The sequence below is a fragment of the Diaporthe amygdali genome (genome assembly GCF_026229845.1).
Source record: "Diaporthe amygdali strain CAA958 chromosome Unknown NODE_1_length_4327563_cov_65_473760, whole genome shotgun sequence".
NCBI classification, from domain to species: domain Eukaryota; kingdom Fungi; phylum Ascomycota; class Sordariomycetes; order Diaporthales; family Diaporthaceae; genus Diaporthe; species Diaporthe amygdali.
In genome coordinates, this window is record NW_026517021.1 from 622,520 (window position 1) to 648,953 (window position 26,434).

General features: G+C 51.9%; 10 protein-coding genes across 10 annotated transcripts; 6 read left to right on the top strand and 4 right to left on the bottom strand.

The window, feature by feature from the left end:
• Nucleotides 1-1,539: 1,539 nt before the first annotated feature.
• On the top strand, nt 1,540-3,240 carry J7T55_005748 (uncharacterized protein; the record flags this gene model as incomplete). The annotated part of the gene is made up of 1 exon (XM_053136725.1): nt 1,540-3,240. One exon carries the CDS (start codon nt 1,540-1,542, stop codon nt 3,238-3,240), a length of 1,701 nt encoding a protein of 566 aa, XP_053000519.1.
• A 605-nt stretch (nt 3,241-3,845) lies between these two features.
• Nucleotides 3,846-5,027, top strand: J7T55_005749 (uncharacterized protein; the record flags this gene model as incomplete). The annotated part of the gene is made up of 1 exon (XM_053136736.1): nt 3,846-5,027. The coding sequence occupies one exon, from the start codon at nt 3,846-3,848 to the stop codon at nt 5,025-5,027; it is 1,182 nt and encodes a 393-aa protein (XP_053000520.1).
• An 806-nt stretch (nt 5,028-5,833) lies between these two features.
• J7T55_005750 (uncharacterized protein) lies at nt 5,834-8,083 on the top strand (the record flags this gene model as incomplete). Its single annotated transcript, XM_053136747.1, has 6 exons — nt 5,834-5,878; nt 6,176-6,251; nt 6,441-6,516; nt 6,575-7,039; nt 7,159-7,555; nt 7,640-8,083. The coding sequence occupies 6 exons, from the start codon at nt 5,834-5,836 to the stop codon at nt 8,081-8,083; spliced, it is 1,503 nt and encodes a 500-aa protein (XP_053000521.1).
• A 679-nt stretch (nt 8,084-8,762) lies between these two features.
• J7T55_005751 (norsolorinic acid reductase) lies at nt 8,763-11,623 on the bottom strand (the record flags this gene model as incomplete). The annotated part of the gene is made up of 7 exons (XM_053136758.1): nt 8,763-8,846; nt 8,892-9,052; nt 9,168-9,327; nt 9,391-9,813; nt 9,870-9,916; nt 10,421-11,349; nt 11,415-11,623. 7 exons carry the CDS (start codon nt 11,621-11,623, stop codon nt 8,763-8,765), a joined length of 2,013 nt encoding a protein of 670 aa, XP_053000522.1.
• Nucleotides 11,624-12,750: 1,127 nt separating this feature from the next.
• J7T55_005752 (protein kinase subdomain-containing protein) lies at nt 12,751-13,665 on the top strand (the record flags this gene model as incomplete). Its single annotated transcript, XM_053136770.1, has 1 exon — nt 12,751-13,665. One exon carries the CDS (start codon nt 12,751-12,753, stop codon nt 13,663-13,665), a length of 915 nt encoding a protein of 304 aa, XP_053000523.1.
• A 70-nt stretch (nt 13,666-13,735) lies between these two features.
• Nucleotides 13,736-14,376, bottom strand: J7T55_005753 (uncharacterized protein; the record flags this gene model as incomplete). Its single annotated transcript, XM_053136781.1, has 2 exons — nt 13,736-14,225; nt 14,315-14,376. The coding sequence occupies 2 exons, from the start codon at nt 14,374-14,376 to the stop codon at nt 13,736-13,738; spliced, it is 552 nt and encodes a 183-aa protein (XP_053000524.1).
• A 1,681-nt stretch (nt 14,377-16,057) lies between these two features.
• J7T55_005754 (uncharacterized protein) lies at nt 16,058-17,800 on the bottom strand (the record flags this gene model as incomplete). The annotated part of the gene is made up of 1 exon (XM_053136792.1): nt 16,058-17,800. One exon carries the CDS (start codon nt 17,798-17,800, stop codon nt 16,058-16,060), a length of 1,743 nt encoding a protein of 580 aa, XP_053000525.1.
• Nucleotides 17,801-18,902: 1,102 nt separating this feature from the next.
• Nucleotides 18,903-21,143, top strand: J7T55_005755 (uncharacterized protein; the record flags this gene model as incomplete). The annotated part of the gene is made up of 1 exon (XM_053136803.1): nt 18,903-21,143. The coding sequence occupies one exon, from the start codon at nt 18,903-18,905 to the stop codon at nt 21,141-21,143; it is 2,241 nt and encodes a 746-aa protein (XP_053000526.1).
• A 2,067-nt stretch (nt 21,144-23,210) lies between these two features.
• On the top strand, nt 23,211-24,887 carry J7T55_005756 (cytochrome P450 17A1; the record flags this gene model as incomplete). The annotated part of the gene is made up of 2 exons (XM_053136814.1): nt 23,211-23,451; nt 23,554-24,887. The coding sequence occupies 2 exons, from the start codon at nt 23,211-23,213 to the stop codon at nt 24,885-24,887; spliced, it is 1,575 nt and encodes a 524-aa protein (XP_053000527.1).
• Nucleotides 24,888-25,091: 204 nt separating this feature from the next.
• J7T55_005757 (uncharacterized protein) lies at nt 25,092-26,100 on the bottom strand (the record flags this gene model as incomplete). Its single annotated transcript, XM_053136825.1, has 3 exons — nt 25,092-25,115; nt 25,350-25,665; nt 25,781-26,100. The coding sequence occupies 3 exons, from the start codon at nt 26,098-26,100 to the stop codon at nt 25,092-25,094; spliced, it is 660 nt and encodes a 219-aa protein (XP_053000528.1).
• Nucleotides 26,101-26,434: the final 334 nt, after the last annotated feature.

The following is a 26,434-nucleotide window of genomic DNA, read 5'->3' on the forward strand; positions in this document are numbered from 1 at the left end:
AGATCAGTTCTGTGCGGTTCAAGGCACAAACGCGGTGCCAATTCGGTCCAGTGGGATACGGGTGAATGAAGGGCTTGCTGGTTTTCCTTGGTTTAGCCTCTTTGATGTATGTTCCTGCCCAAATCCAGCCGGCAGCTATGTGCTATAGTATCGTTCCGATATACCGCAAGACCGTTAGTTAAGCAACAACCCCTAGTACAGCATTAGTAGCTGTTATTTTGTTTTAATCCACTTATACTATATTCTTTATATGTTAAGCTTTTAACTTAGTAAGAATTAAAATATAAAATATAATACAGCTAGAATAATTATATATAGCTATAGATATAAGAAAATATACCCCTTATTTTACTCTTTTATAGTGGAATTTATATAAGTGTTAGATTAATAATTAAATTAGTTATAATTAGTTAATATATAATAGAATTATTATAGAGATTACTTTAAAAAGATACTTATATAAGTCTTATTAATTAAATAATTTAGCTTAATAATATTAAGCCGATTAACAATAATAGTTAGAGAGAAATAAGCGAAACCATTTTAGTCCAATCAGCAGACAATGACCAGCGTTAAGTAGACGGCTGGCAGCCTATATGTGAGTGCCTAACGGCACAAGGGGCCTGTCACGCCTTGGTCGGCCGGGTTTCATGATTAATATGAAAACATAATTTCCCTAATTTGTTCTAAGTATTGTATTCAATGTTCGATTGTATCACAAGTCATCGGATACACTTAATAGAGATACTACAATCAAATAATGCTTAGGAGTCCTAGGGGTTGTGACGGTATGGAGGGGTTTCCACCTTGACCTCCGCGCTGCAGTGGGCAGAACGCGGGTCTGTCGGTGGTTAATACGAGCATTCACCGACTTATCCATAAAAAAGATGTTCGCTAGGTTCCGACAGACAGATTCGAGGTCACTGTCTGCAGAAAATTGATCAGTCGCACAGCAGAGAAGTCTGTTGCTAAACACACTGTGGGTACTATCGCACCGTCCTTGAAGGTAACGAGGCCACCTCTAAAGGAACGGCCATTTCTCATCCAACCTTTGTTCCCACAGGTATAAATAACAGGTGCGTCCTGATGCCCCACTCCAATGTGAGCATTGTGGATGAACGCTAGATGGCTGCACACCTTGCTTGTCCCAGCATCTTCTGCAACAAGTCCACGTCCCCAGAATGCGTCAAGAAACAATTTTCACCTTTGATGCACGGTAAAAGTGCAAAAATGCACATTGTACCTATGACTTTGAGTCCTAAGGGGGGCCGTCGTGTCGGCCATCGCTTTCCGGGGACATGTGATGGAAGGAGGTACCTAAGCACACCTCGCGAATCCCAATGTCGACCACTCAGCCGAAAGACGGGATCGGCGTGTTTTGGTGATATGCAGCCAACATCGGCCACCACTTAAGGCGCAGAAATGATTATCCCTACCGAGGCACGTTCGTGCGACTTATTTTGACCCCACCTTTGACCTTCACACAACGACAACAAGTTGGACAACTTCAGGCAAAGGTCAAAACACCCAGTCTTTACCATGCGACTAATCAATACGAAAACATTGCAGCTCACTGACTTTCTTGCCAAGCCGCCGCTATATGCTATTTTATCTCACACATGGCTGAAGAACGAGGTCTCGTTCCAGGACTTTCAAAATGAGGGACGAGAGGCCCAAGAAGGCTTTGAAAAGGTCCGATGCACATGTGAGCAAGCTCAGAGAGACGGTCTAGAGTGGGTATGGATAGACACGTGCTGCATCGATAAAAGCAGTAGCGCGGAGCTTAGCGAGGCCATCAATTCCATGTTTAAATGGTACCGCCTGGCTAAAGTATACTACTCCTACATGGCGGACGTTTCAGCAATTTCTCGACAATCAAGGTCGAACTCGAGCGCAGGGTCAGATTCGAGCGCATGGTCGGACTGTAGCAGCGATAGTGATGTCCATTTCGAGCAGTTCCGCCGGAGTCGTTGGTTCAGTCGCGGCTGGACATTGCAAGAACTTATCGCGCCGGAACGGGTCGTGTTTTACGATGCCGAATGGGGCGAAATCGGGGATAAAATAGAGCTCAGGGAAATTATAAGTCAGGCTACTGGTATCGATATTGGTATTTTAAAAGGAGGAGACTTAAACGACATCAGCGTTGCTAGACGGATGAGCTGGGCAGCTCAACGAGAAACTACAAGAGAGGAGGATCGGGCGTATTGTCTTCTGGGAATATTCAACGTCAATATGCCCTTGTTATATGGAGAGGGGGATAAATCATTTATTCGTCTCCAGGAGGAAATCTACAGGGAGACAGAGGATCAGTCTATTTTTGCGTGGCGTGCTACCGAGAGGTCGGCCGAGCAAGCGCCATTCCGAGGCATATTCGCCTCGTCGCCGGCTGAGTTTATTCTGTCCGGGGACTTTGAGTCTTTCCAAGACTTGATTTCGCCCTTTCATGCGTTGCCTTCAATCACTGGCAGAGGCGTAATGATGAAGGCCAGGACCGAAACTCGAGGCGGATATGCATATACGACCCAGTCAACTGCTCTGGTGATCCTCAACTGTCGACCGCAAGGTGATCTGGGTAAAGTTGTGGCAATCGAGACTGTCTCTCAAGGTGGTGATCGATATATCAGAACCAAGCCTTCGAAGCTCTCTTTCCTTCCTTCTACTCTTGCAGAGGACACGACGACAATTTATATCGCAAAAGCCGTTCACAGCCAAGAAATCAAACCAGTTGCGCATTTGGAACGACATAACGCCTTGTACATTAGTACACTTCCCGAAGATCTGCTGATAGACAGCATACATCCTCCTCCATCGGTGCGGTATAGCCCCGAGCTGCGTCTTATAGAGCTGAACCATCGGGAACTTGCAAGGACAGTTGTGGTGTTCTCATGTCGACAACCGAGTGAGGGACATGTTTTGCTTTGCCTATGGCTACAATCTAGCCGGCTACGGAGGACTGACAGCGAATTTCAACTTTGCTTTACCCTTAGGAGATCTCGTGGTATTCCTATTGTTGAGGAGGTATCGAGGTTCCTCGCAGAAGAGCCCCCAGATGAGGAGCAGAAAGGGACGTCATTGGGTGGCCGTGAATACTCTGCAGAAATTAAACGCAGGAAAGTTCAAGGCGTTTATATGTTCTGTGTGGATATGTACTCGAAGAAGCAGTCCGAGGATGGCCAGAGGCAAGTACGGTTTAACCCAATAGTCTCATCCATGACCTGGAACGATGAATACTGGCAGTAAATCCAATGGAGTCGAGGGCCCCAACAACTCAATTGCTTTCGAGTGAGCGCTTAATGGATAGCCACCAGTGCGCTTGAACGCCATTTTAATACTATGATATTGAGTTTACTATTAAACTATTAACTTTACTATTCTTCCTTAACTTAAAATTAATTAGAATAAGAAATTTAAGCTTTTTAAAAATTTTACTAATTGTATTATAAATTATATAGTAGATAACATTTAATTGCGTTATAGCATCTTTTAAAAATATACTTACTGTACTGTTACTACACTTTTTAAAGTTGTTATAGCTAGTAATATTAAGTGCACTGTATTAATTTCTTAAGATTTATTTCAAAGGCAGTTAACTTAGGTTAAGGCTGTTAATCTCGTGATACATGCAAGCCATTCAACGATAACTGAACACTGTGATCTACTGCACAGACCGCAAACCGCCCACCTGTCATTGCGATGATCCCGACCCCACCAAACTCATCGCACCTCTAGTAGTTGCCTGTCTCCACACCTTCTACAGTGACATTGGAACACGACCAAGTCACCATTGCACCTTTCAACACACAGCTCGACATACTTCGTATCATCCATAACCCAGATCCGCTACAATGAGCACCAGACAAGGCCCACCTGTCACGCACACTCCTGCTGCTGGGACCCAGGCGGGCCACAGCCGTCGTGCCCCAACTCCGCCCTCAATTTCATCTTCTAAAGGCTCTAAAGGGTCGCCAAGTGCCAGCCTTCAGCCCCCTCCTCTGCCTTATGTGCCTGGCGCGCACTTCGAAATTAAGCCACACAACCCCCCGCCGCCCCTCGACAATGGCTACGGATATGACAACCCAGATCCGAAGGAGTGGAATCCGAACCCCTGGCCCTTCGGTGACGACGCACCTAAAGGCATCGTCGCCCAGTACCTTGCGCACCCGCCAAGGAAGCCAAGGGACGAAACTCCTCCCATGGACCAGGTTAAGCATGACCTGGTAGTCACCCAGCAAATCCGATGCGGCGACGACTGCTTGGCCCAGGTGGTGCGGTGCCTCGTGGACGGGGAGGAGCGCGTCGCTAAGATCTTTGACCCTCTGTACGTCGGAAGTGATAGATGTAACGAGTATGGATTTCCACCCACATACTACTCCGAGCGCTTCTACTCGTGTGAGGCGGCCGCATATAAGAGAATCAAGGAGAGTGGCCTGGACGGACAATATACCCCCAAATTCTATGATTGTTGGTTCCTCGAGCTGCCCCTGCCCATTGGCAAGGGAAATGTGGTCCGTCGCGGGGTCTGCCTGATCTTGCAGGAATTCATCCCAGGCGACACCATAGAGGCCCTCATAAAACATGGAGAAGCGAACAAAATCCCCCCTGACACCCGGGTGGAACTGTTGGACCGGCTCATGGAGGCCATCAGCCACCTCCAGTTCATCGGAGTAATAAATGATGACGAACATCCCAGGAACTTCATGGTGACCAAGGATGCAAAGAAAGGATGGCAGATCACGCTTATAGATTTCAGCCACTCTCGTGTACGGGACCTACCCAATTCTACATGGTGGACAACAACTCGAACTGAACAAAAGCGGCCCGAATCTCCGATGACTATTTTAAGGCATTGTTGGCCGCCTCACTGTTCTGGCTGGATACCCGAGAATTGCGACGGCCGCACTGAGGCTAGTTTGCGCGAGAGGCTTGAGCACATGGAGAACCGATGGGGAAATTCTCATGAGTACGAACCTGTCGACCGCAGGGAACTGAACGAGTATATCGATATTCTCCGTGAAAGATGGCTTTAATCACAGGATGTTCGGATGACTCGAGTATACAGGGAGAAATATATCAAAGAATTTGCTTGGTGTATTCGGGTCCCACTAATACTGTATGAATCATAAGGGCACGGGATTGATGGGGTAAATTGAATATGTCCCGTTTAAATTAATAGGACAATGGGGACAGGACCGGGGAAAGGATATGGGAGACGATGCTGCTATGACACAATGACCGACAGAACGTCCCACAGGGACCCCGTAATGGAACGACGACAGAACGAAATTGAGGAGAGAAGAAGCCGGACCTGGGGGTGGAAAAGATGCCGCCTCGCGGAGACTGTGGTTCGGGTGCACGGCCAGGGCTTCCGAGCCGGTAATATCTAAGTTATAATATCCAGTAGCGCTGAACAAAGCACATACGGCCACAGATACAGGAAAATACGGGATCCCGTCCGCTCTCCCATAGTCAAGCCTGTAATCGCTGGATTAGTAGTTGGGTCGGTGACGACCAGCGAATACCCGGTGCTGTATGTTTTCGCCGCTTTTTGTGGTACCCACCCCAGTGGAGCCCAGGTTTACTGGCTTTGTAGTTGGAGAGCTTCCCGCCCCCTCTCGGTGTTGGCCGGCCCCGCCAAGACCAGCCCCGGAGCCCTAAAGCCCCGAAGCTCTCCACAGACGTCCCGGTGTCAGCCTACGAGGTTCCCTCCTTTTGCCCACCACATTTGACATGCACACACGTCAAGGAGGGCGGAGGACCGTTTTACTTATGCCATCGGGCATCGTGGAACATGAGTACTTGGTCTTTCCCCGATGAATACTTCCAAGCACCGACGATGCCGGATGCATTCACAAAAGCAGGCTATGATGAACATGTGGTCGTACGTCGTATTTAGCAATCACAGCCTCGTGATATCCATGGATTGTGTGCTGTTATGTCCACCCAAAGAATAACACTTTTCAATTGGAATGATCACTGGTGGGGAGGATTTCAAGGCTGTATGACGTTCAGTACCCTCGTGCCATTTACCGGCCGTCAGGACATGTCCCAGAAGGTACGCATTTTGATTTTCCATTCAGGTCAAAGGACCTGTAAAGGCCTATGGACCGTCCCATTAAACACGGAGTCGTTACCGGTGGCTCCCATGCGCCAGAGCCACTAATCGAAATTCAGTTAGGCAGCATCCATCCGCTGGAGCCAAACCTTCCAGGAATCTTGTACAGAGCGCTTCCACTTGGTCCAGATTGTGCATGGTACGATACAACATGTACCACTGTCCTATTATACCGCTGATCATACGCTGTGCAATCGCCGGATTGGTATGACTGAACGCTAGGGACCAACAACCAAAGTAATGTCTGATCGCTTCGATGCACTTGCTAAGAATAGACTTACCCCACTATTACCGTGCTTGCCGAAGTCGTGACGCCCAGTAACACCAGGGAACAACGTATTGATAACCAAGCCCCTTCAAAAGGCTGTTATACTGGGCTTATGGCTGTTGATCTCACGACAGATGTAAGCTACTCAAATCCAACTCAAGACTTTAACCTACTGAACAGACTATAACGGATAGCCTCTTCCTTTCTCACAAGATGTCAGAACCTATACGCGTTGCAATTTCTGGAGGCGGGCTCGCGGGCGCCACTCTTCTCTTCGCCCTTCTCCCTCACTCACATCTAGAAGTGCACGTCTTCGAGTCAGCTTCCGCCTTCAAAGAAGCCGGTGCAGCTGTAGGTGTGTCCCGCAATGCCCAAGCAGCACTGAGCTTGATCGGCCAGCCGGCGATGGAATGCCTTCAACGCGCTGGAGCCGTCCCGCAAAAGGGTGTTCAAGTGATGATGGGCCAGGGCGCTGGGCAAGGCAGCATGGTCTGTCTCCTAGACGCGGACAACGACGGTGGCAGTCGCGTCACAAGCATTGTGCACCGTGCTGCCTTGCTTCGTGAGTTGCTGGCGAGCGTGCCCCCGGATCACATGCACGTTTCGAAGAAACTCGAAAACGTTGATCGCAATAACGACGGGTCTTTGACCATCCATTTGTACGTATTTGCGCCCGATTCTGTAGGCGACGCCTTTTGGTCGAATGTGCAGGATTTCATTCGCATTTGCTCAGTGCGTCAACACGTAGAATTTTCTAACACGATAACGACCATCACAGCTCTGATGAGACCACACATGATTGTGATATCCTCATCGGCGCCGATGGCATCCACAGCACTGTCCGAAAGCTGGTACTGGGTGAAGGCGGCCCAGCAGCTGTGCCACGGAACACCGGGTGGTGGGCAGTCATGGCTCTGAAATCTTATGCCGAAGCCCAGGCAAGCATTGGGAAGGGGCCGATAAACATCGAAGATGCACGGGAGTACGGGTGGATCGGCGACGGGACGTTTCTGATGCACAACTTGTTGAGTGACGGCCAGCTCGCTCAGCTGATTGTCACGGCTTACAAAAAAGAGGCAGTCGGATCAGACCAATGGTTTCGCACTGTTTCGGCAGACGAGCTTCGCAAGCATTACCAGGACTGGCCACCGCACTTGAAGAAGGCTGTCGAAGAGGTCCGTACTTGAAAAAGACCCATCCCCACTAAACTCAATCATGTGCTTGGATTAGATCAGTTGTACTGACGACCGGCGCGGCAGTTACTTTGCGACGAGCCAGAGAGAACTGCCATGTATCTGTGGGAGCATCCCCCATGCCATACTTATGTATCGGGTCCGCTCTGCATAATGGGCGACGCGGCTCACGCAACTACGCCCTGGCAAGCTTCCGGTGGCGGAATGTCTGTTGAAGACAGCTTCATCTTGTCGTCTTTGCTCGGCCATGCCAAAACGACAATGGAAGCAGTAAATGCGCTGAAAGCCTATGACGAGGTGCGCAGGCCACGTACCCAGCGCATAGTCGAATCCAGCAGGGGCACCGGAGAGATAATGACAGGCAGGGGCGGTGAGACTAAGGTGCCTTTGGAACAAGTCAGGGAGAAGCTAGTGCATAGGTGGGACTTTATCTGGGATATCGAACTCGAGAAGCACCGCGATAAGGCCATCACCATCATGGACCGTTTGAATCAACACAGTGGACCTTGAGTATTCCGGGGACAGATAATCCGTACCTCATTCAGCCTAGTGCCCAGAGATTCCCTACAGCGTCAATGTTAAATGCTACCCATTGGCTTCCGTGCGGGTGATATAATCGCCAGTTGAGCCATGAACAGAAAGGATCAACTGAAACGCACCATAACGTAGCAAGGAAAGTGAATGAATAGTCTATCAATCCAAAGGTCCCTTATACTTCATACAAAGTGATCATATATCACATGAAATATCGGCCAGGCTGTACATTGCCATCGTTCACTTCGCAATGTAACTTGATACGACAACACAAAGCGTGGATGCGGGAAAGCAGACGAGCCTCAGGATGCCCTCTACTGCGTATGCCTTGAAACAAAGAGCAAGCGAGACCAGGAGCTTACCTGTGATGGCAGATGGCAGTGAAAGACGTGCCTCGCTGTGACAATGGTAAGTATGCCCACGACGTCGCCATCGTCAAAGTGGATGAAGCGATGTGCCCATGGGGACTCAGGGAGAGGGAGGATGGGTGCCCATACAGAGTCAGGGAGTGAATATAGGCGGGGGACCTTGGGAAGCAGTATTTTGTCCTCATAATCAATTTATTTCTCTCTTTCAAACAATGTTTTCAAATGCTGACAACAAACGCTGCGAAGTGGTACACAACCCTCTGTGGGAATTCACAGGGCATCAAACCCTAAGATGTGTTGAGTACGATCTTCATGCTCTCAACCAAGCTGCCCTTCTGCAGGCCCAATAACGTATTCGCGCTTTCGTCATCCTTCAATGCATGACCAGCTCCGTCAGCAAATTGATACTGACGTACATAATCCCAAAATGCCTTGTATGCCTGGCCGGACGATAAATTCTCATCAGCCGACTTTTCGGCTTCGGCGGCAGTGATGTGCGTGACCTCAAATTTGGAACTAGTTTGTTCCTCCGCAACCTTGAGAATCTCGTTCTGCGTTGTAGTAAAGGATGAAATCACTATATTCCAGGTTAATACGGTGGGCTTGTAAGCGGTGACTTAGGCATGGCAGCGATGGGGTCTTCCATGCTGTCGAAGGTGTTGCAAGGAACATGGATTGTGGAAAGTACTGACTGAGATACTTGTTTGAAGTTTCATCTGGCTTCTTCAAAATCGAAGTAATAGCCTGGCCGATAAGAGCTAGGTTTGTAGTTGAGAAGGACTCATTTCCGGAGTCAACGATGGTAGCCTTCTTAGCTGTGAGGTCAATGCCAAGCAGGCTGGCTTTCATGGACTATCGGTCGTTGTGAGAAAAACCTAGATATGCAGAAAGTCAAGATACCCTTGGGTGACTTACCCAGTCGAAGAACAAATTGTTTCCGAGGCCTGTCCAAGAGAACCAGCTGACTTGCTCAGTTTTAGCAATCAAATAGTCAACTGTCTTGATCTTCGTGCCCAACATCTTTCCCAGCTTAGTCGATGCTCCGACGGTACGCGTGTTCAACCCATACTCAGATGGGATAAATCGTTTGATCTTGGCTGCCACTGCGGCATCGACGAGCCTCAATTGTTCGCCGGTGGCCATAGTGCCGATGACGCAAACGAGCGCATCCTGACCAGCGAGGGCAGCTGTGAGTGATTCTTCAGACTTGAAGTCAACCTTCTTGACATGAACATCAGGAGGAAACGTCGTTGTGGAGTCAGATCGACTAATTGCTGTCACAGAAAAGTTCTCGCGTAACAGAGACTCGACAATGAATTTGCCGAGGTTGCCGGCTCCCTGCACCCAGTGTCAGAATCATCTTCTTGATCATTGAAGCTAAGAAATAATCATACTCCAACCACGGCAATTTTCTGAAGTTGGGACATCCTTATTACGCGCGCTAATCGAGTAGAAAGAGAACAAATCGGTCAGAAAGAGGGAAACAATGGTGTCGCGAGATCAGACGAGCTTAAATGCCGGCGGTTCGGTCCGCTTGACGTGCGATTGGCCTGCAGCATTTTACCGGTGGCGAGCGCCTCACGGCAAGTCAATCTCGTATCTAAGCATTTTGATATCGTGTGGCCGAAAGTGGACCATGGCACCATGGTTCACAACTTCCCTGTTCTCTGGTGCTGACTTGGGATGCCAAGAAATTGCATAAGCTTTGTGGAGTCTAGAATGGTACCTGCCGGGAAAGGAAGTTAGAAAGAGAAGGTGACGGGATCTAGGGCTGAAAATAGACAGTGTCCCCTCTCGCTGCGAGTCGGAGAGAGATGGAATTAACCCTCGCATCCGTCAGTAGCGCACAGGATGGGCTTTGCTTTGGTAGAAACAGAATTGTCAGGAGAACAGTACAATATAGTCTAGGTATTCTCGGCTCACACCCATTTAGGATCATGCGTACTCAATGGCCCCTTATGCGGCTTGAATCCTCCCTGAACCGGCACGTAGTCAAAATTTCCAAATCTCTGCGTGAACACCACATCTGCAGGTCCCCTCGGAGCTTTCCCCCCTCCGAGAAAATCATACGGGAATCCAACATCAAAGTCATAGCCTGTCTCGATCTCCTCCACATCTTTCTCCGTCAGTTCTAATCCTAGAGCCTCGATATTACCCTTCAGGTGCTCGACCCTCCGCCCTCCGACGATGGGGAACACATACGGCGCCTTGTGCATGACATACACCATAGCAACGCTGGTCATCGGTGCCCCAACACGCCTGCTCACCCTGTCCAACATCTCCGCCACGCCCTCTTCCCTTCCGGTCTTAACATTCATCGTCCTCCCCTCTGATGGCACACCGCTCTCAGATCTGGGCTTGAAATATCCGCCGCCCAGACAACCCCACGGCGCGATCCCCATTCCCTGGTCGCTACACATCCCAAGGACCTCCCTCTCAAGGTCCCTTGCCGCCGCGCTCCAGCGGCCCTGGTAGACACTGAACGCCCTGAGACCGTGCTGCCCCGCGTAGGCATTGCACTTTACAACCCACCACGCCGGGGCGTCTGAGATGCCGAGGTACAGCACCTTGCGGGCCTGCACGAGCGCGTTGAGGCTCTGCATCAGCTCCTCGGCCGTCGTGGCGAGGTCCCAGTAGTGGACGTAGAGGAGGTCAATGTAATCGGTGCGCAGCTTGCGGAGGCTGGCTTCCACGGACAGGTTTAAGCTCTTGCTGCCGTTGCCGCCGAAGTTGCTCTGAATGTTGTTCGGGGATGAGTTCACCTTATATCCGGATGAGTACTTGGTCGCCAGGACGATTTCGTCCCTCACACCGCGTGAGGCGAGCCACTCGCCTATCCACTGCTCTGATTCCTCGTCCTGGTACTGGTTCGCTCTATTTTGGGCGTTAGCATCAAGGACAGAGCATGCACTCAATCTAGGAATCGAGTAAAGACCCACGTGTCGATGAAGTTCCCGCCCTGCTCATAGAAGTAATCCAAAATCTCAAACGCAGTATCCTTGTTGCATACACCCAGCCGATCCCTCCACGCCTCACCAAAGTTCATACCGCCTAAGCATATTGGACTCACGTACACAGAAGCCGTCGGTGCGAGCAGCCGGTGGCGGCCAAGGAGTGACTTTGGCGGCGGGCAGGGCGGTGCAGTCATTTTGTATTAGTTACGGGCTTTCGTCGAGAATGTCCCACTCGGGAATCTTTCGAAGAAATTGTCAGAGTCTGCATATATCACACTGAACCAAATACAAACAGATTCAGCTACGCATCTGTACCTATATATCTGGGCGAGATCTGGAGGGTGCCAGCAAACCCCGAACTATATCCCGCATACACCATGCAAATAGTACTTGTCACAATCCTACTGCAACTCATCGCGCGGTGAGTGACGTAACCCAAGCCATAAACCCCGAATAAACGTCCTCAATCACCGCAAACTCCGTGTTCCAGTATCAATCTTGGCCCGGATGCAGTCTTGGCGTGCGTGCTTATGTGGGACCGGATTGTATCGTAATGTATTGTGTTGTGTTGTGTTAGGCTAGCGTTCAATATGCGATCTTTGCGTAGAATATGTGGAGCCATATATTTTTCTCCGGTTACCTGAGAGAGAAGGTGAACAATAATACATAGGCTAGGCAAGGCAAGGCGAGACAGCACGCGACTAGCATGGTATCCTTTATGAAGTGGTGGTACAGCCTGCGCTTACTGAAATTGCATGCATCCTCTTAGCCGGCATGGATTGTGGCCTGATTCAGACATTCAAGACCAAACTTCAGAGTAATTGAATAGATACAGTCCGCGACGGCCGCGAGTCGAGTTTAGCAAGCATGCAGCGACCAGACGCTGCTAAGCACAACTGATATCAAAACAGCGCAGAAAGAATCATTGGCATACGTCCTAATAGCCAAGGAGCTGGAGAATATCACATAATTCATGCGAACGGACCTGTTGTATTACGGGGGCTTTCTTTTTTCTTCTTCGCGGGCACTCATCGTTTTGCTAGGAGGCCACCTGACGCGCACCTGGCGGACGGCTGGTCACTTCTAGCCTCACGTGAGCCGTCGGACCTAAAGCAGCCCAACCTCAATACGGACAATAGGAGCTACTTCACCCTCCACTCATCAATCTGCAAGACAATAACTCGCCTGTACAGTCGCCCATACACATCCCTTTTGATCAGGGCCGACATGTTGCGTCATTGCGGATGAGCGCTTCGATTTTCGAGGCTTAGGACGTACATACGTACATGTTCTCAAGCGTTCCCTGTTTCCAGGAGTTTCCATGAATGCGACAGATGCTGCTAGCAGGGACGGAGAGTCCGCATGCCTCGAGAGCCCTAGAGCAAATGACACGCTCTACTGGCAGCTGCTCACTGTTTCTTTGTTGGGGCTCAACACCGCATCACAACGCATGACTTCTGTTTTCCGACACCGCCACCAACCACATGTAGGCCATGTGTACCCCCTGTCGCGCCGCATGGTCGTGAAGACCGGGAGCGACGTCCGGCTGACCGAAGCGGCCACCATGAAATTTATCGCTGAGAAAACCAACATCCCCGTGCCTAGAGTTCTCAGCGCATTTTTACGAAATGGAGCCGCTTACATTGTCATGGAGAAGATCGAAGGTCAAGAGTTGGCCAAACTTTGGCACCACATATCCGACGAGACCAGGGCAAATCTGCTAGGCCAACTGAGACAGATTGTTGACGAACTTCGGGCACTCGAACCTCCAAGCGAGTTTTGTGTTGGCAGTTGCACGGGTGGGTCACTGCAAGACTTCCGACAGAGTCGCGCACCACCGCCGGTCCGATTTGGGCCTTTCAGAACCATGCAGGATTTCCACAGCTGGCTGAGGGACGGCCTCAAGCAAGGCGAAGCTGAGAATATGGAGCAAGCGGAATTGGATAGCGTGAACGAGATGATTGCCAGACAGGACGGACCTTGGCCTCCGCCCGTATTCACGCATGGAGACTTGAATCCTTCGAACATACTTGTCCGCGACGACAAGATAGTAGGAATCATTGATTGGGAGATGTCAGGGTGGTATCCTCACTACTGGGAATATACGTCCCTCAAGATCGGGAGCCACCTGGTAAACCCTACCTGGGACGAGAACATTGACAAATTTCTCAGCCCCTTCCCGGACGACTTGAAAATGGAGAAAGTACGGTTTCGTTGGTGGGGAAACATTTGCTGAATTTCCTATTTGACGGTCTATATAAGCACGAAGTTTATCTGACAAGTATCCTTCATTCGGAAATCACATCTCAGAGGTAGCTCTCCTTCCCAGTCATCATATCCAACAATGGCTTCGGCGCCATCGCATCCGTACCCGACCCATATCGCCTGTTCTCTATCTGCCGGGCAACAAACTCTTTGGTCGTCTCGATGATGCCACCAGGACCGTCGATATTATCGAGCACATTAGTACCAACAGCCTCGCCGTCAGCTTTGATAGCATTCAAAGCAGCGATCACCCAAAGCCGGCACGTCCACCTCGGCTCCCTGCCATTTGCTTTACCTGACCAGTTCGGCGGGTTAACAGGGACTCGTTCGAGTATGTTGATCAAGCGCTCTTCGTCCACAATCTTGGCAATGGCGACCCGCGCCAGAAGCTGAGCGGTTACTCGGACATCTTGGACATCTCCCGCGTCGTACTTCCAGGGAGGGCCGACAGGCTGGTTCTTGACATGATACCGTTGTCCAGCAACGGGGCCGACTTCCTTCTTTGGCCCGACCAAAAGAGCCCAGTGGTAACTGCCAGGAGGTGTCAATATTCAAGTTCATTTGGAATAGAGATGTTGGAGCCCAAAGCATGGAGTCGACCAGTCTTTCAGCACACTTACCTCCCGGTACCCTGACCACTTGGGTAGACGGCAACGTAAAGTCTCTTCTTATTTCTCGCCATGGTTCAAAACCAATTTGAGAGCATTGATTGAGAGGTTCGAGACCAAGGAAATACGGGACAGTAGAAAATATTCACCGAATTTTATAAACTCTGATTGACACTGGCTGTGATATTAAACGTGATTCTCTCGAGTCAATACAGAGAGGTTATTTACGTATATAGTTCCCAAGTTACTGACTCCAGCCTGCGACCCAGAGGTTAGTCCGAAACAGACCATGGCAAATTTGGATGCCACGCCTGATCAGCCCATCTATTCGCGGTGTCTATGAAAGCACTCCTACGGCACAGCCTACTTTGGAGCATGGGTGTCAGCTTACCAAGTCTGCTGCTGAATGCAGTTTGGTCTTACCACAAGTCGCAACAATCACATGCGACACGCTATTATTTGAAATGGCCTGTCTCGACCAGTTTGAGGAGACTCAGCTTGATATTATAGCTTTCAATTGGTCAGCGACTCCCAAGTTGGAGAGCTGACTGCATGTTCACGACCTTTCGAATGGGAGTAAGTTTGGCCTACTAGCGACTCAATTGCAAGTGATTCTTCTCAAGAAGAAAAAGATTTATTGTGAACATGAATGAATCGACTGGCGAGCACAGAACCTTGAGTCAATTGGCGAGTGTGAGTGCGTTTTGGAAGGACGTCGACAAGGATTTGGCCAGTCGTGCGCAGGGGAACCATGTTAATCATATCATCTTGAGTTGCTCACAGTAGCAGATGAGCTCAGAAGTGCTTGTGATCACAGAGTCGAGTTCGAGGGCAAGTTAGTGCTTCTACAACTGTATACTCTCCAGGAGCTCTAGGAAGACTTCATGCAGAACCGCTCATATTAATTACATCAATATTGAAGAAATTTTGTGACAATGATCTCCAAATCGAGCGTTTTTCCTTTCTTCGGGGACCCTCAAGAGATAGTTCCGACAACAGCGTCCATTTGAGTTTCGTCATGTTATCTTCCCTGCATCATCCTCTGGCTGTATCTTGCGGCTCATTGACGGTCATATATTCAAGCAGGGAAAGGCAATAGCTATCCCGGCTTCCTCTGAGATATTTTCTCGCTTGTATTCTCTTTGGAATTTCCATTACAACATCATCCATATGCAATTGGACATTCTCTCCACATTCGGCTGTCAGCAAAACATATCTTGGGCAAGTCCCCCTGACTTCCTCCTTGGAGAGCATGTTCAGTGATGAGGGTATCACGAATTACACGGCCTGGACACTTCCTACCATATGTATCCCAGGCCTGAGAGACTTGCTGCGCTTGCAACAGCGCGTCATCTGGTCTTCTTCCAGAAAGCATCAGAAAATCAGCAAGAGCGTTGTCAAGGCCAGCAGCATTGTTCAAACTCGGTCGAAGAATCAACGAAGCTGCCAACTGTGAAATTTCTGGCCAATTCAGCAGCCCCTCCTTTGTAAATAGGCCTTCCGTGATTGATCTGTGATGGAACCCTCGAAGTAAGTCGGCTGTAACATGAGCCACGTAGTCGAATGGTCCGTCAGTGTCGTAGTTGGATTGACGCAGAAAGTCTTTTTCTTCATCAAGAAATGACAACCGAGCTTGCCCTCATCTTTCTACTCCATTCCCGATGAGGCATGGTTTATGCCACTGTGCGTTTGGCATTCCTAAGCGCATTGTGTATATGTTCGAAAGCCACGTCCCCAGTCGAGGAATGTGGACCATCACCACGAAGTCTCAACGTAGCCAAGCCGCCTCGATTCGTCCGGCAAGACCCAAGGCTGCTCGAACGCAGGATCAAAAGAGTCCCTGACGACTCCGCCCGCACCTTGTGGTATCTGGTTGCGAGCCCCCCGGTCTGTTCCAAATGGATTGGGCCCGTGATGATATAGAAACTGCTCCACGGGTACATCGCCCCATACCACACGCGTAAGTTTGCCCAGCCCGTATTTAGGCAGGCCGATGGACACGCGCGGTCTTTGCTCAGCAGGCCGCTCCCGCCACCCGAGCTGGTCGCGCATGCCGTCGAGAAGGTCCCGATAGTATCCGTCAAGGAAGAAGAGGAAGCTGAGCTCTACGGAACGGAGTGTCGGCGGTAGGGCGCCGAGGAACGAGAGGAGGTCGTCCTGCCGCACATGGAATCGGGAGAGCGCGAAATGGCTGAGGCGTGACCAGACGTCGATGGGGAAGATGTCGCGTAGTGGAATGAAGTGGTGGTCGAGGCCCGAGCCCGGGATGCCGTTATAATCCATGTCAGGGTCATTCGCCATGTCAGTCGTGAGCTTGACATGCTCAAGGGTTGGCGCTGAAGCCAGCGTCCGCCGCAGGCAGCCGCTGCGGAAGGCTCGCCAGCCGTAGTGCTCGAGCCCGCCGACGGCCAGGGCGAGATCGAGACGCCGGAAGTTGGGTTGCCGGAGGGCGGTGGCCAGGTCGCGCTGCTCGGCGCACTCCTCGTCAAACATGTGTGCGTTGAGGCCGGTGAGGAGCTGGTTGACGTCGACGATGATCTCAGTGATGCCGGGTTTCTGCTGCTGCTGCTGCTGCTGCTGCTGCTCTTGTTGCACAGACTGGCTAGCGTTGGTCCCGGCAGCGGCAAGCGTCCGCGTAGCTATGCGAAACGCGCGCCATGTGTCCTTGTCGCTCTCCGGTGTCCTCTCCCAGAGCTTCTGCTCGTACTTTTCTATCGGCCATGTGCGCGGGATGGGGTAGTTGAAACTGCGCGGAAAGGCCCGGATCATGAGCGTCTCATAGAGCGGCATAAACAGAAAGCCGTGGGCTGCAGGACTGATAGTGACGCGCCGTAGGGCTGGGAAGTGCTGTAGTCCGTACTTGAAGGCCGCTTCATCCGCGTTTGTTGCCAACACCTCCTTTTGCTGGCGGATGAGCTCTTGGTAGTATCGCCATGAGCGCTTCCTGAGCGAGACGTTGGCGGCCAGCTCTGCGCGAACAACTTGATCGGGCCGATACATATTGGGCCCCTTATGGTTCTTCATATTCTGCAGACTTTGTCGGCACCCAAGGTCGAACCAGCGCGGATGCTGCTCCTCATCGTCACTGTCCTCATCGCTGTCCTGATTCTCATACTCATCATTTGTGTCGTAACCTAGCTCATCGTCATCATCAAGCTCATCTATAATGTCAAACTCTTCATTCAAGGTCGGATCGTAGTAACGACTTTGAGGGTCATGAGATCTTCTCTGGATCAGCCCTTTCTTCAGACGCGCATCGTCCCAGATGATCTCAACAACCCCCTCACGGAGGACCTCATGATCAGCTACAGCCCGTAAGACCTCGATGTTGCGCGGGTTCGCCGACAAGAAGACACGATCCAGACGCAGTTGTGAAATGGCACACAGAGCCTTGCAGGTCAGCCGGAGGCTCTTTATGTCGCGGTTGGACAAGTAAGGCGGGATACCCCACAATATCTCGGGCGGCAGCTGCAAAAGCGTGCTTGGAACAGGAGCCATTATGTTACGATCATGTTGAGCACAGCGAGGTTCTGGATCGCGACGTGCGATGGGATTGATGATAAAGTTGGTGAATGATGATTCTGGGCTAGGTATCCTAGGGTAAGGGAGAGAGTGGCTGAAATTGCAGGGTGTGATAGCATTGCGTACTAATTGTTAGTTGGTTGTTAGTTGGCTGTTAGTTGGTTTTCGTCTACCAAGCATCTCACCCAGATCCTACGCCGTGCCGCAGCGCCTTCACACTCAGCATAAATCACCGCTGGATACTTACGTAGCTGGGTTGGTTTATGGTCATGTGGTCGTAATGGTAGCGAATTACACATGGACTGAAAATGAAGTTGAATTGTTACCCGTTGCTACTATGTCTCTTGATTTTGTTATTAATTATTGTCAAACATGAAATCCTCTCTGCATAGAAACCAACCAGCCTATATCAACTCGAAGTTTTGCAACTCTTCTCCCGTTTCTTTCAAAATATTCGGTGCGACTTCCAGAATATGCGGCCATCTCTGATACATGAAGTATGGAATGCCCAACTCTTCCAGAATGCCCGCCGGATCACTTCTCACAGAACCATTGCATATGTCTCGCAGGCATCGTAGAGCGCCGTCAATGAGGTTCTCTGGAGGGGTTGAAAGGGAGAACACGGGTCGAAAACATTCAGGCAGCCCGTCTCCGTACACGGCTTCACCGCTCATCGGGCCTGGGACGTAGCAACTGCCTACTGTCACGAGAGGGACGTAGAAGAGGCGATGCCCTCAAGTCTTGCTCCATGATTGTAGAATTCTGAACAAGACCTTGTCTTGCTAAGAAAGACGAGTAGGAGGAAAAGTTGCCTCCGATTGCAGTCAGGCCTTCAAAGCAGAGGGCTTTTAGGCTGCAGGTGGTCTGTGCGCTATGGCCCACCTGCAGTCACTGAACATGCCCGCAGCGCCGTCACAAGATTAAGTTCAATAGGGTTCCATCTGGCTTTGCGTTCAAGTATAGTGCGGGGTGAAGGACATCTCACCATGTGCTGGTCACTTGGACTGCTTGACGTTTGAGGGTGAGATTGTTTACCTTTGCTTCGTCGTCCCTTGGCTCTCCATGACAATCTCTTAAGATGCTAACCTACAATATTATGCCCGCCGACTACCTGGAGCGCGTGTACGCTGGTGTCCTCGGCAAGCTCATCGGCGTCTACCTCGGTCGGCCGTTCGAAGGCTGGCCGCACTCTGCCATCGTCGCTGAGCTGGGCAACATCCGCCACTACGTCCACACCCATTTCCCCGGCTTCGCCCAGCGACCACCCGTTGTCACTGACGACGACGTCTCCGGCACCTTCACCTTCATTCAGGCCCTTGCGGAGCATGGCATTACCAAGGACATCACCTCCGAGCAGATTGGCAAAACCTGGCTTAACAACGTCATCGAGAAGGAGACCGTCTTTTGGTGGGGAGGCAGAGGCGTATCCACAGAGCACACTGCCTTCCTCAACCTGAAGAATGGCATCAAAGCACCCGATAGCGGCAGTATCAAGAGAAACGGCAAGACGGTCGCCGAGCAGGTTGGAGCCCAGATATTTATCGATGGCTGGGCCATGCTTTGCCCAGGACAGCCTGAGCTCGCGGCAAAGCTCGCCAAAGCAGCCGGCTCGGTCAGCCATGACGGCGAGAGTGTCCTCGCTGCCATGATGTGGGCCGCCATGGAATCCGAGGCATTCGTCTCCAAGGACGTCGACCATCTGATTGACACAGGGCTGAGAATCATTCGCAAAGAACGAACAGGCTCCCTGATTGAGGTGCTGATCCAAGACGTGCGCGGATGGGTAGCACGCGACAAGGCCTGGCCGGCGACAAGGCAGCGTATTGACGACAAATACGGGTACGACCAGTTTGACGGCATCGTCCACGTCGTTCCCAACCACGCCATCATGATCATGGCCCTGCTCTACGCGGGCAACGACTTCCACGAAGCCATGCACATTGTCAACACATGCGGCTGGGATACAGACTGCAACTCTGGCAACCTAGCCTGTCTCGTGGCCATCATGCACGGCTTGCAATGCTTTGAGGGCGGACCGGACTGGCGAGGACCCCTTGCCGACCGAGCGTTAATCTCAAGTGCCAACGGAGGTTACTCGGTCAACAATGCAGCCCGACTCGCCTATGACATCGCGAACCTCGGGCATAGACTCGCAGGCCACAAACCCCTCACCCTCCCTAAGAATGGAGCACAATACCACTTCACCCTACCAGGCAGCGTCCAAGGCTTCACCGCTTACCCAACAAAGGCCGCCACTGTGGCCCAAAGCCGCGACTGTCTTGGCAGGGCCGGCCTGGCCATCAAGCTGACGGGCCTCACTCCAACAAGTGACCCCGTCGCCATCATGACGGACACATTCCACCCGCTCTACCTGCCCACTTCCGGCGAAAGGTACCCACTCACATCCACCCCTCTCTTGTACCCGGGCCAGACTGTCAGGGCCGTCCTTCGCGCGGACGCCAACGAGTGCCGTTTTCCTGTCTCTTGCCAGATTTTCATCACGGCCTATGACCACGACGACACCGTGCTCACTCTCAGAGGCCCTGCCACGGATCTCCACCCTGTGCGGATGGACGAGGACTTCGAACCGCCGGTGATTCTCGAGTACACCATCCCTACCTCCGGACTTCTCGACGGCACCCGGCCCATCTTCGCCGTGGGTGTGGCCCTAACACCCATCCTGCACGTCGACAACGCGCCCAGCGCCGCCGCTGCCGGCACAGTCAGGCTCGACCGACTCTCCTGGGATGGCAGACCACAGCTGACTCTCAAGCTGCCGCGGCACACCGAGGAGCCGCTGACCTACTTCCAGCGCATGTTTGTCCGGTCTATGGACAACTTCCACGTGCGGACAGGGCCGACCTTCCGGTTGGCGAAGGATCGGGGCGAGGGTTTGTTGAGTGTCGGGACGCGCGAGTGGGCGCGATATGATGCCAGAGTGTGCGGCTTTCGCGTGTTGGCGGGCGGACAGTGTGGTGTCGTTGTGCGCGTCCAGGGTCTGCGGAGGTGGTACGGTCTGGTATTCGTCCCAAGCGAGTCTGGGAGTAGTAGAAGGGTCGCACTGGTCAAGGTCCGAGACGACAAGAGGAAGGTGCTTGACTCCGTGCCGATGGACTGGGCAGTTGACGTCCCGTACGACGTGGGTGTGCTGTGTGACGGGCGGAGCTTAACGGGCACTGTTGCTCGCGCGGGGACGGCGGACACCGTGGCCCAGGTGGCTGGGGCGGACGGTGACGACGTCTATGAGAGCGGCGGCGTCGGGTTCGTCGTCACCGAGGGGGCGGTGGCGGCGGATGAGTTAGTGGTTGAGGTGCAGTAGACAGTGGTGTCGGCTTCATGGAGGGCTGAGCTGGCCAAGTCAAATCAAGTGAGTGTGAAGAGCTGCGTTAGGGCAATGGCAAAGACGAGCAATAACACAAGCCACCTTGCTAGAAGGTTGACAGTGGTCGTGAGCGATGCAACGGCCGTCTTGAACGCTAGTCGAGGGCATCGTTGCCACGGATGCGCAGCAGGATGATGGCCACCAAAAAGGCCTTGTGAAGCTGGACTTGCGTGTGGATGAACTTGTCACCTGGGAAGAGAGCCGACGTGGCAAACGCGCCCGGGACGATGATGAGCGAGTGAGTAAAGTCTCAGGAACTCTTGCGGAACCCCGTCCAGCTCAGGCCGACGATGCGGGTAACGATTATGGAAACTGTAGATCAAGGTGAAGATAAGGAGCAGCACGTTACGCGTCTTGGTTCACCAGCACGGTTCTGTGTAGAGCTTGCACAGAAGCAGCGGCGGCAAAAACATCCTTGGGGAAGAGCCGCATCCCGAATTGCGGTCTCAAACCAAAACTGAGGGGGCCGCTCTACATGTACGCAAAACATGGGATGTGTGCCGGTGCGGGCTTCCCGAACCACGACTTTGAACAAATAATACTGATAGGTAATGATTACCTACTATGTTAATTTACAATCTATACCGATTGATCAATATCATGAAATAACTCTTTTTCTAAATTAGAATATATATTTTGTTACCTATTTCTGCCTGTGGGATGATCAATGCGGTCATACTATAACCCTTAATTGTCTTTACTGCTCTAGAAGCCCCCCCTACGCCTCACTACCAATCGCCAATACTTGGGTATATGGAAGGTTTGGAGAAGCGCTCTTCAAATCCGCTGTGTCCAGAGTAGCCGTGTAGGCACGCAGAAAGCTCTGTCCGGTAACGTATGAGGCGTCGGAGAGCTCTTCAGGCTGCCAAGATCGAACGCTCTCCAAACGCTTCATGCGATCCTGTCCCCTATTAGCACACACTCGTGCACACAGTAGGCTCTACACGTCCAGAATCTCTCGATCATGAACCTCGTGGTGTAAGTGGGAGTGACCTGATGCAAATTGCCTCAGTAACCTATTATATTTCCAGTCAGCGCCTATCGTTGAGCAGTCCGGGACCCAAGAAGGCCTGCCAAGCTCTCTTGTGGACAACTCGTAACCAAGCAACTCCCATCGTCGGACCGCAGGAACGTGGGACAGGGGCGCAGATCTGTACACCTCTACGGCTGCCTATCCATAGTCAGGCCGAACAGTCGAAGCGAAGCGGGATGGTAAAATTCCAAGAATACCGTAGACTCTGTCTCTCGGGTCGAGACATTGTCGCAATCTATATAGTCGACGCAACTGGGAGAAGGTCATGTCCCTAGCATTTTGAACGGCGCCCCATGCACCTGCCACAACAACGCGTAGGGCAGTACCCAGGTGTCTTCCACGAAAAGTAGGGGGAGCATGACGTGCCCGATTTGCATGACGGCAGGGCGATTAGTAAGCTGGAGCTCCTGGTGAACCCAGGGACGTCCAAAATAGTCGCGGTTGAAAAGACGCTGCAGAGTTCGCCGTGTCATTGGGTCATAGGGCAGAAGTGTGAGACGCAAAACAGGAATATACTCTCCCTACAGCGATCGGGATTTTCTTGATGAACGCATCCTAGCATTTGAGGGGAGTGTGAGGTTCCTGGCGAATCTTTTCTATCACACGAGACTCGCATCAAACTTCCCCTCGGATGCCACAATGACATATCTCCTCCTTGATCAACATAAACGCCAAGTCAAGTCACTTCACTTATCGAAGGCAGGTAGCACTTGAGTAAGCTTCTAGTTCTCGACCCCGCAGATGTGTAACCAAACCCAGGCTACCTCATTCGACAGAACAGGTGCCGAGCCTAACACGGCAATAGTAACGCTGACTGCAGTTGCCAGTTCTGGATCAGATATTCCCGTGACTAAAGCCGGGGTAAAACAATTCAAGATAAATATTCCTATTCAAATAGTCATCATGTCAGATGTGTTTCTATCGTTGCGAGACTTGTCTCATCACGGGATTGAAATCAAGAAATTACCAGCATGGCGATCCACTTGTTGAACTCTTCTGCAATCCAGCTAGCACTCCCCAAGGCCGTGCTAGCATTTGGATTTTTTGCTCTGGCACTTGTTGGTTGGCGTATAATACACTGCCTGTTCTGGCACCCACTGCGTCATTTCCCAGGGCCATGGTATGCCGCATGCTCGTCTCTGCCGTTGGGCCTGGCCTCCATCACGTCCAAGGAGCCCGACTGGCTGATGTCGCTTGTGCGCAAATACGGCAGTACGTCAGGAGCCCCCTCTGGTGTTGTTGATCCGAATTATGAAGAAATAAGACCACCTTATCTAGATGTATCGTCACTGACATGAGATTGCCTCGGGACAGAGGACGGCAGGCCAATCCGCATCACGCCTACTCTCCTGTTCTTCTATAAGGCCTCGGCGCTTCATGCGATCTACTGGGATCCCAAGTGTAACACCAAGTCATCCATGTACGGGCACGATGCCTTGGGGCCTAGAGCAATCTTCCAAGTCACCGACAGCCAGGAGCACAAGGAGTTGCGCAAGGCCGTCGGCGGGGCGCCATGGGGTGTCGGCTTGATCAAGAAGAACTGGGAGTCGCGGGTGGACAACCTTATCCGGTTGTTCCTCTCCAACCAACAAAAGCGCGTTGAGTCTGGCGAGCCGGTCATCTTGAGCAACAAGGTCGCCGAGTTCGCCGCCGACGTGCTCACCACCGTCGTGTTTACCACACCCTGGGGTTTCCTCGCCAACGATCGCGACGAACGCGGCCTCATCCGCGCCTGGCGAGATGGGCTCGCCCTCTTCGGCCTCTCGCAGCGCTGGCGCTTCCTCCGCGAGGTAATATTACCCTCGCCACTGGGGCCTCACGTACTACCACGCGAGTCGGACGAGACAGGCAACGGCTGGCTCGTCACACAGGCCAACCGCGAGATTGCCGAGCGTGAGCGCCGCATGGCCATGGGGGAGCCCAGGCCGGACCCTCCGGACATGCTGCAGCTGACGCTCGAGGCCACGGTCGGCGGGAACGGCGAGGACTACGGCTCGGCGCGGCCACTGACCGCGACGCAGAAGACGGCGCACATGACGCTTCTGATACAGGCGGGCGTCGACACAACGGGCAGCGGGCTGGGAGCCACGTTGCGTCTGCTCCTCATGCACCCTGATGTCATGGAGCGGGTGCGGGCCGAGATCGCCGCGGCGGATGCGAAAGGGCTGCTGAGCCCAGTCGTGCAGTATGACGAGACGCGGGCGCATCTGCCGTACATGAGTGCGTGTATCCGGGAGTCACTGCGTGTGAACCCCCCCATCCCAAACATTTTCCCGCGCCTTGCGCCGCGGGGCGGCATAGTCATCGATGGGAACTTTATCCCAGAGGGCACCGAGATGACGAGCCAAGCGTATGTCGTACAGAGGGACGCAGACGTGTTTGGTGCCGATGTGCATGAGTTCCGCCCCGAGCGATGGCTAGGTTCCGAGGATCAGGTGGCTAAAATGGACGCTGCCATGTATGTTTTCGGCATGGGTGCGAGGGTATGCTTGGGCAAGGAGATTGCTTTGATGGAGATGCATAAGCTCGTACCTGAAATCATCCGTCGGCTCGACCTAGAAATGCTAGAGAAGGGAAAGTGGGTTGTGACTGGGGGCATTGCGTCGCATGCGCCCGGTCTCAAGGTGCTGATCAGGGCTCGGAAGTAGCAACATTCCCACAACCAGACGAATACTTGCTGCTGGGGAGGATTTGGCGAATGGTTACTTTTTTAGTAGGTAGACTTGTGCTTTTTGTATCAGGATGGAAGTGGTTAAATCATGAATGAGTGGCCAGGGAATGGGCGCAAGGGCCTCCACCAGGGCACTGCACGTAAAACATATTCACAAGACACCACACGCATGGCCATAGCACTACAGATTCCTATTCGCATATGACTTCTTTTTGGTAAATAGCACGAAGTACATGATATTTAATATAGAATGCACACCTAGTAAATTGTTTATAGTCAAGCACAATATAGCAAAAAGAATTACCAGACGGCATTACGTAGTTACACCACGTCCATTACGCCGCCTATCTTTCTTACATGTCCGCACACAGCACCATACACATACACCGATCGAGAGAGCTCCCAATATAGGCAGTCCAACCACCAGGAAATAAAAGACCCCGTCGCTCAAGTACTCCCTGGTACTTGGGCTTGGGTGGGACGGGTCATATGCACCGCCTTTTATCTCCTGACCAGGTGTCCACGTCGGCACCCTCATGGAGCTGGTCAGCGTGGGCAGCTTCGGCGTCAGTGTCGCAGTGTCAGATGCAGCCCAGGTTATGGCCCACCCCTGGTGCACCATGACGCTCTTCCCCAAGTTTGTATCTGATGAGTCCTCGGCGTCATCTTCGATATTCCGTGCGAACTTCCCACATCGATTAGGAACTAGCGACGTAACGAGTGCGTACCCAGGGAAACCCAAATATGAGAAGCCGCTGGAGCATAATAACAGCAGTCAGTGACTGGATCATTTGCGAAGCGACCTCGCGAAGACAGAAAGGATGAATTAGAGGGGGGAAACGGAGAGGGAAAAAGACAGCCCAAGCGAACCTGTTACAGCAGAAAGCCGTTGATGCCGCTGAAGAGCCGTCCTCAGCCATGGCATTGTACACCCATCCTTCAGGACACACCCCCGGGCTGAAGCTCAGGCGACTTTCCGGTGTGACTTCGTCCCATCTAGAGGGGTAGCAAGTTGCAGCCGGCTCAGAAATCAAGATGGGAGTCATAATGGTAGTACCGCTCACCACGGATGCAGGCACGGTCGTGGTCTTCCATTGGGTCTTGCAGTCTTGTGGCTGCACGAATGGCGTCCTGATGGCGATCGGCCCGGTGGATGTTGCGGTAATAGGCTCCGTGGTGCTGAGAGACATGGTCTTCTTCGTCGAAGCGCCTCATTTGAGCCAATTCCTGGTACGAAGCAGAATGGAGTAGCTATTGATGGCTGGGACATGTGCTTGGGTTATTCCTTATAGCCACGCGCTTCATCTCTTAGGGGCCATGCAGCAGGGACATGGGGGTCTGGGGAAATTCACAATAGTTTGGTCCGGGCTGAGGTCCCTATCGGTGCAGAACCGATTTAGAACACATCTTAACCAAGACCCTGGATATTTTGGTGCTTGTGTTGGTTCTAGATCGCACTTGTAACATTATCCGACCGAACAGGAAGCTCAGTAAAGGGCCAAGCCTTCTGGTGCTGCCTTCCCT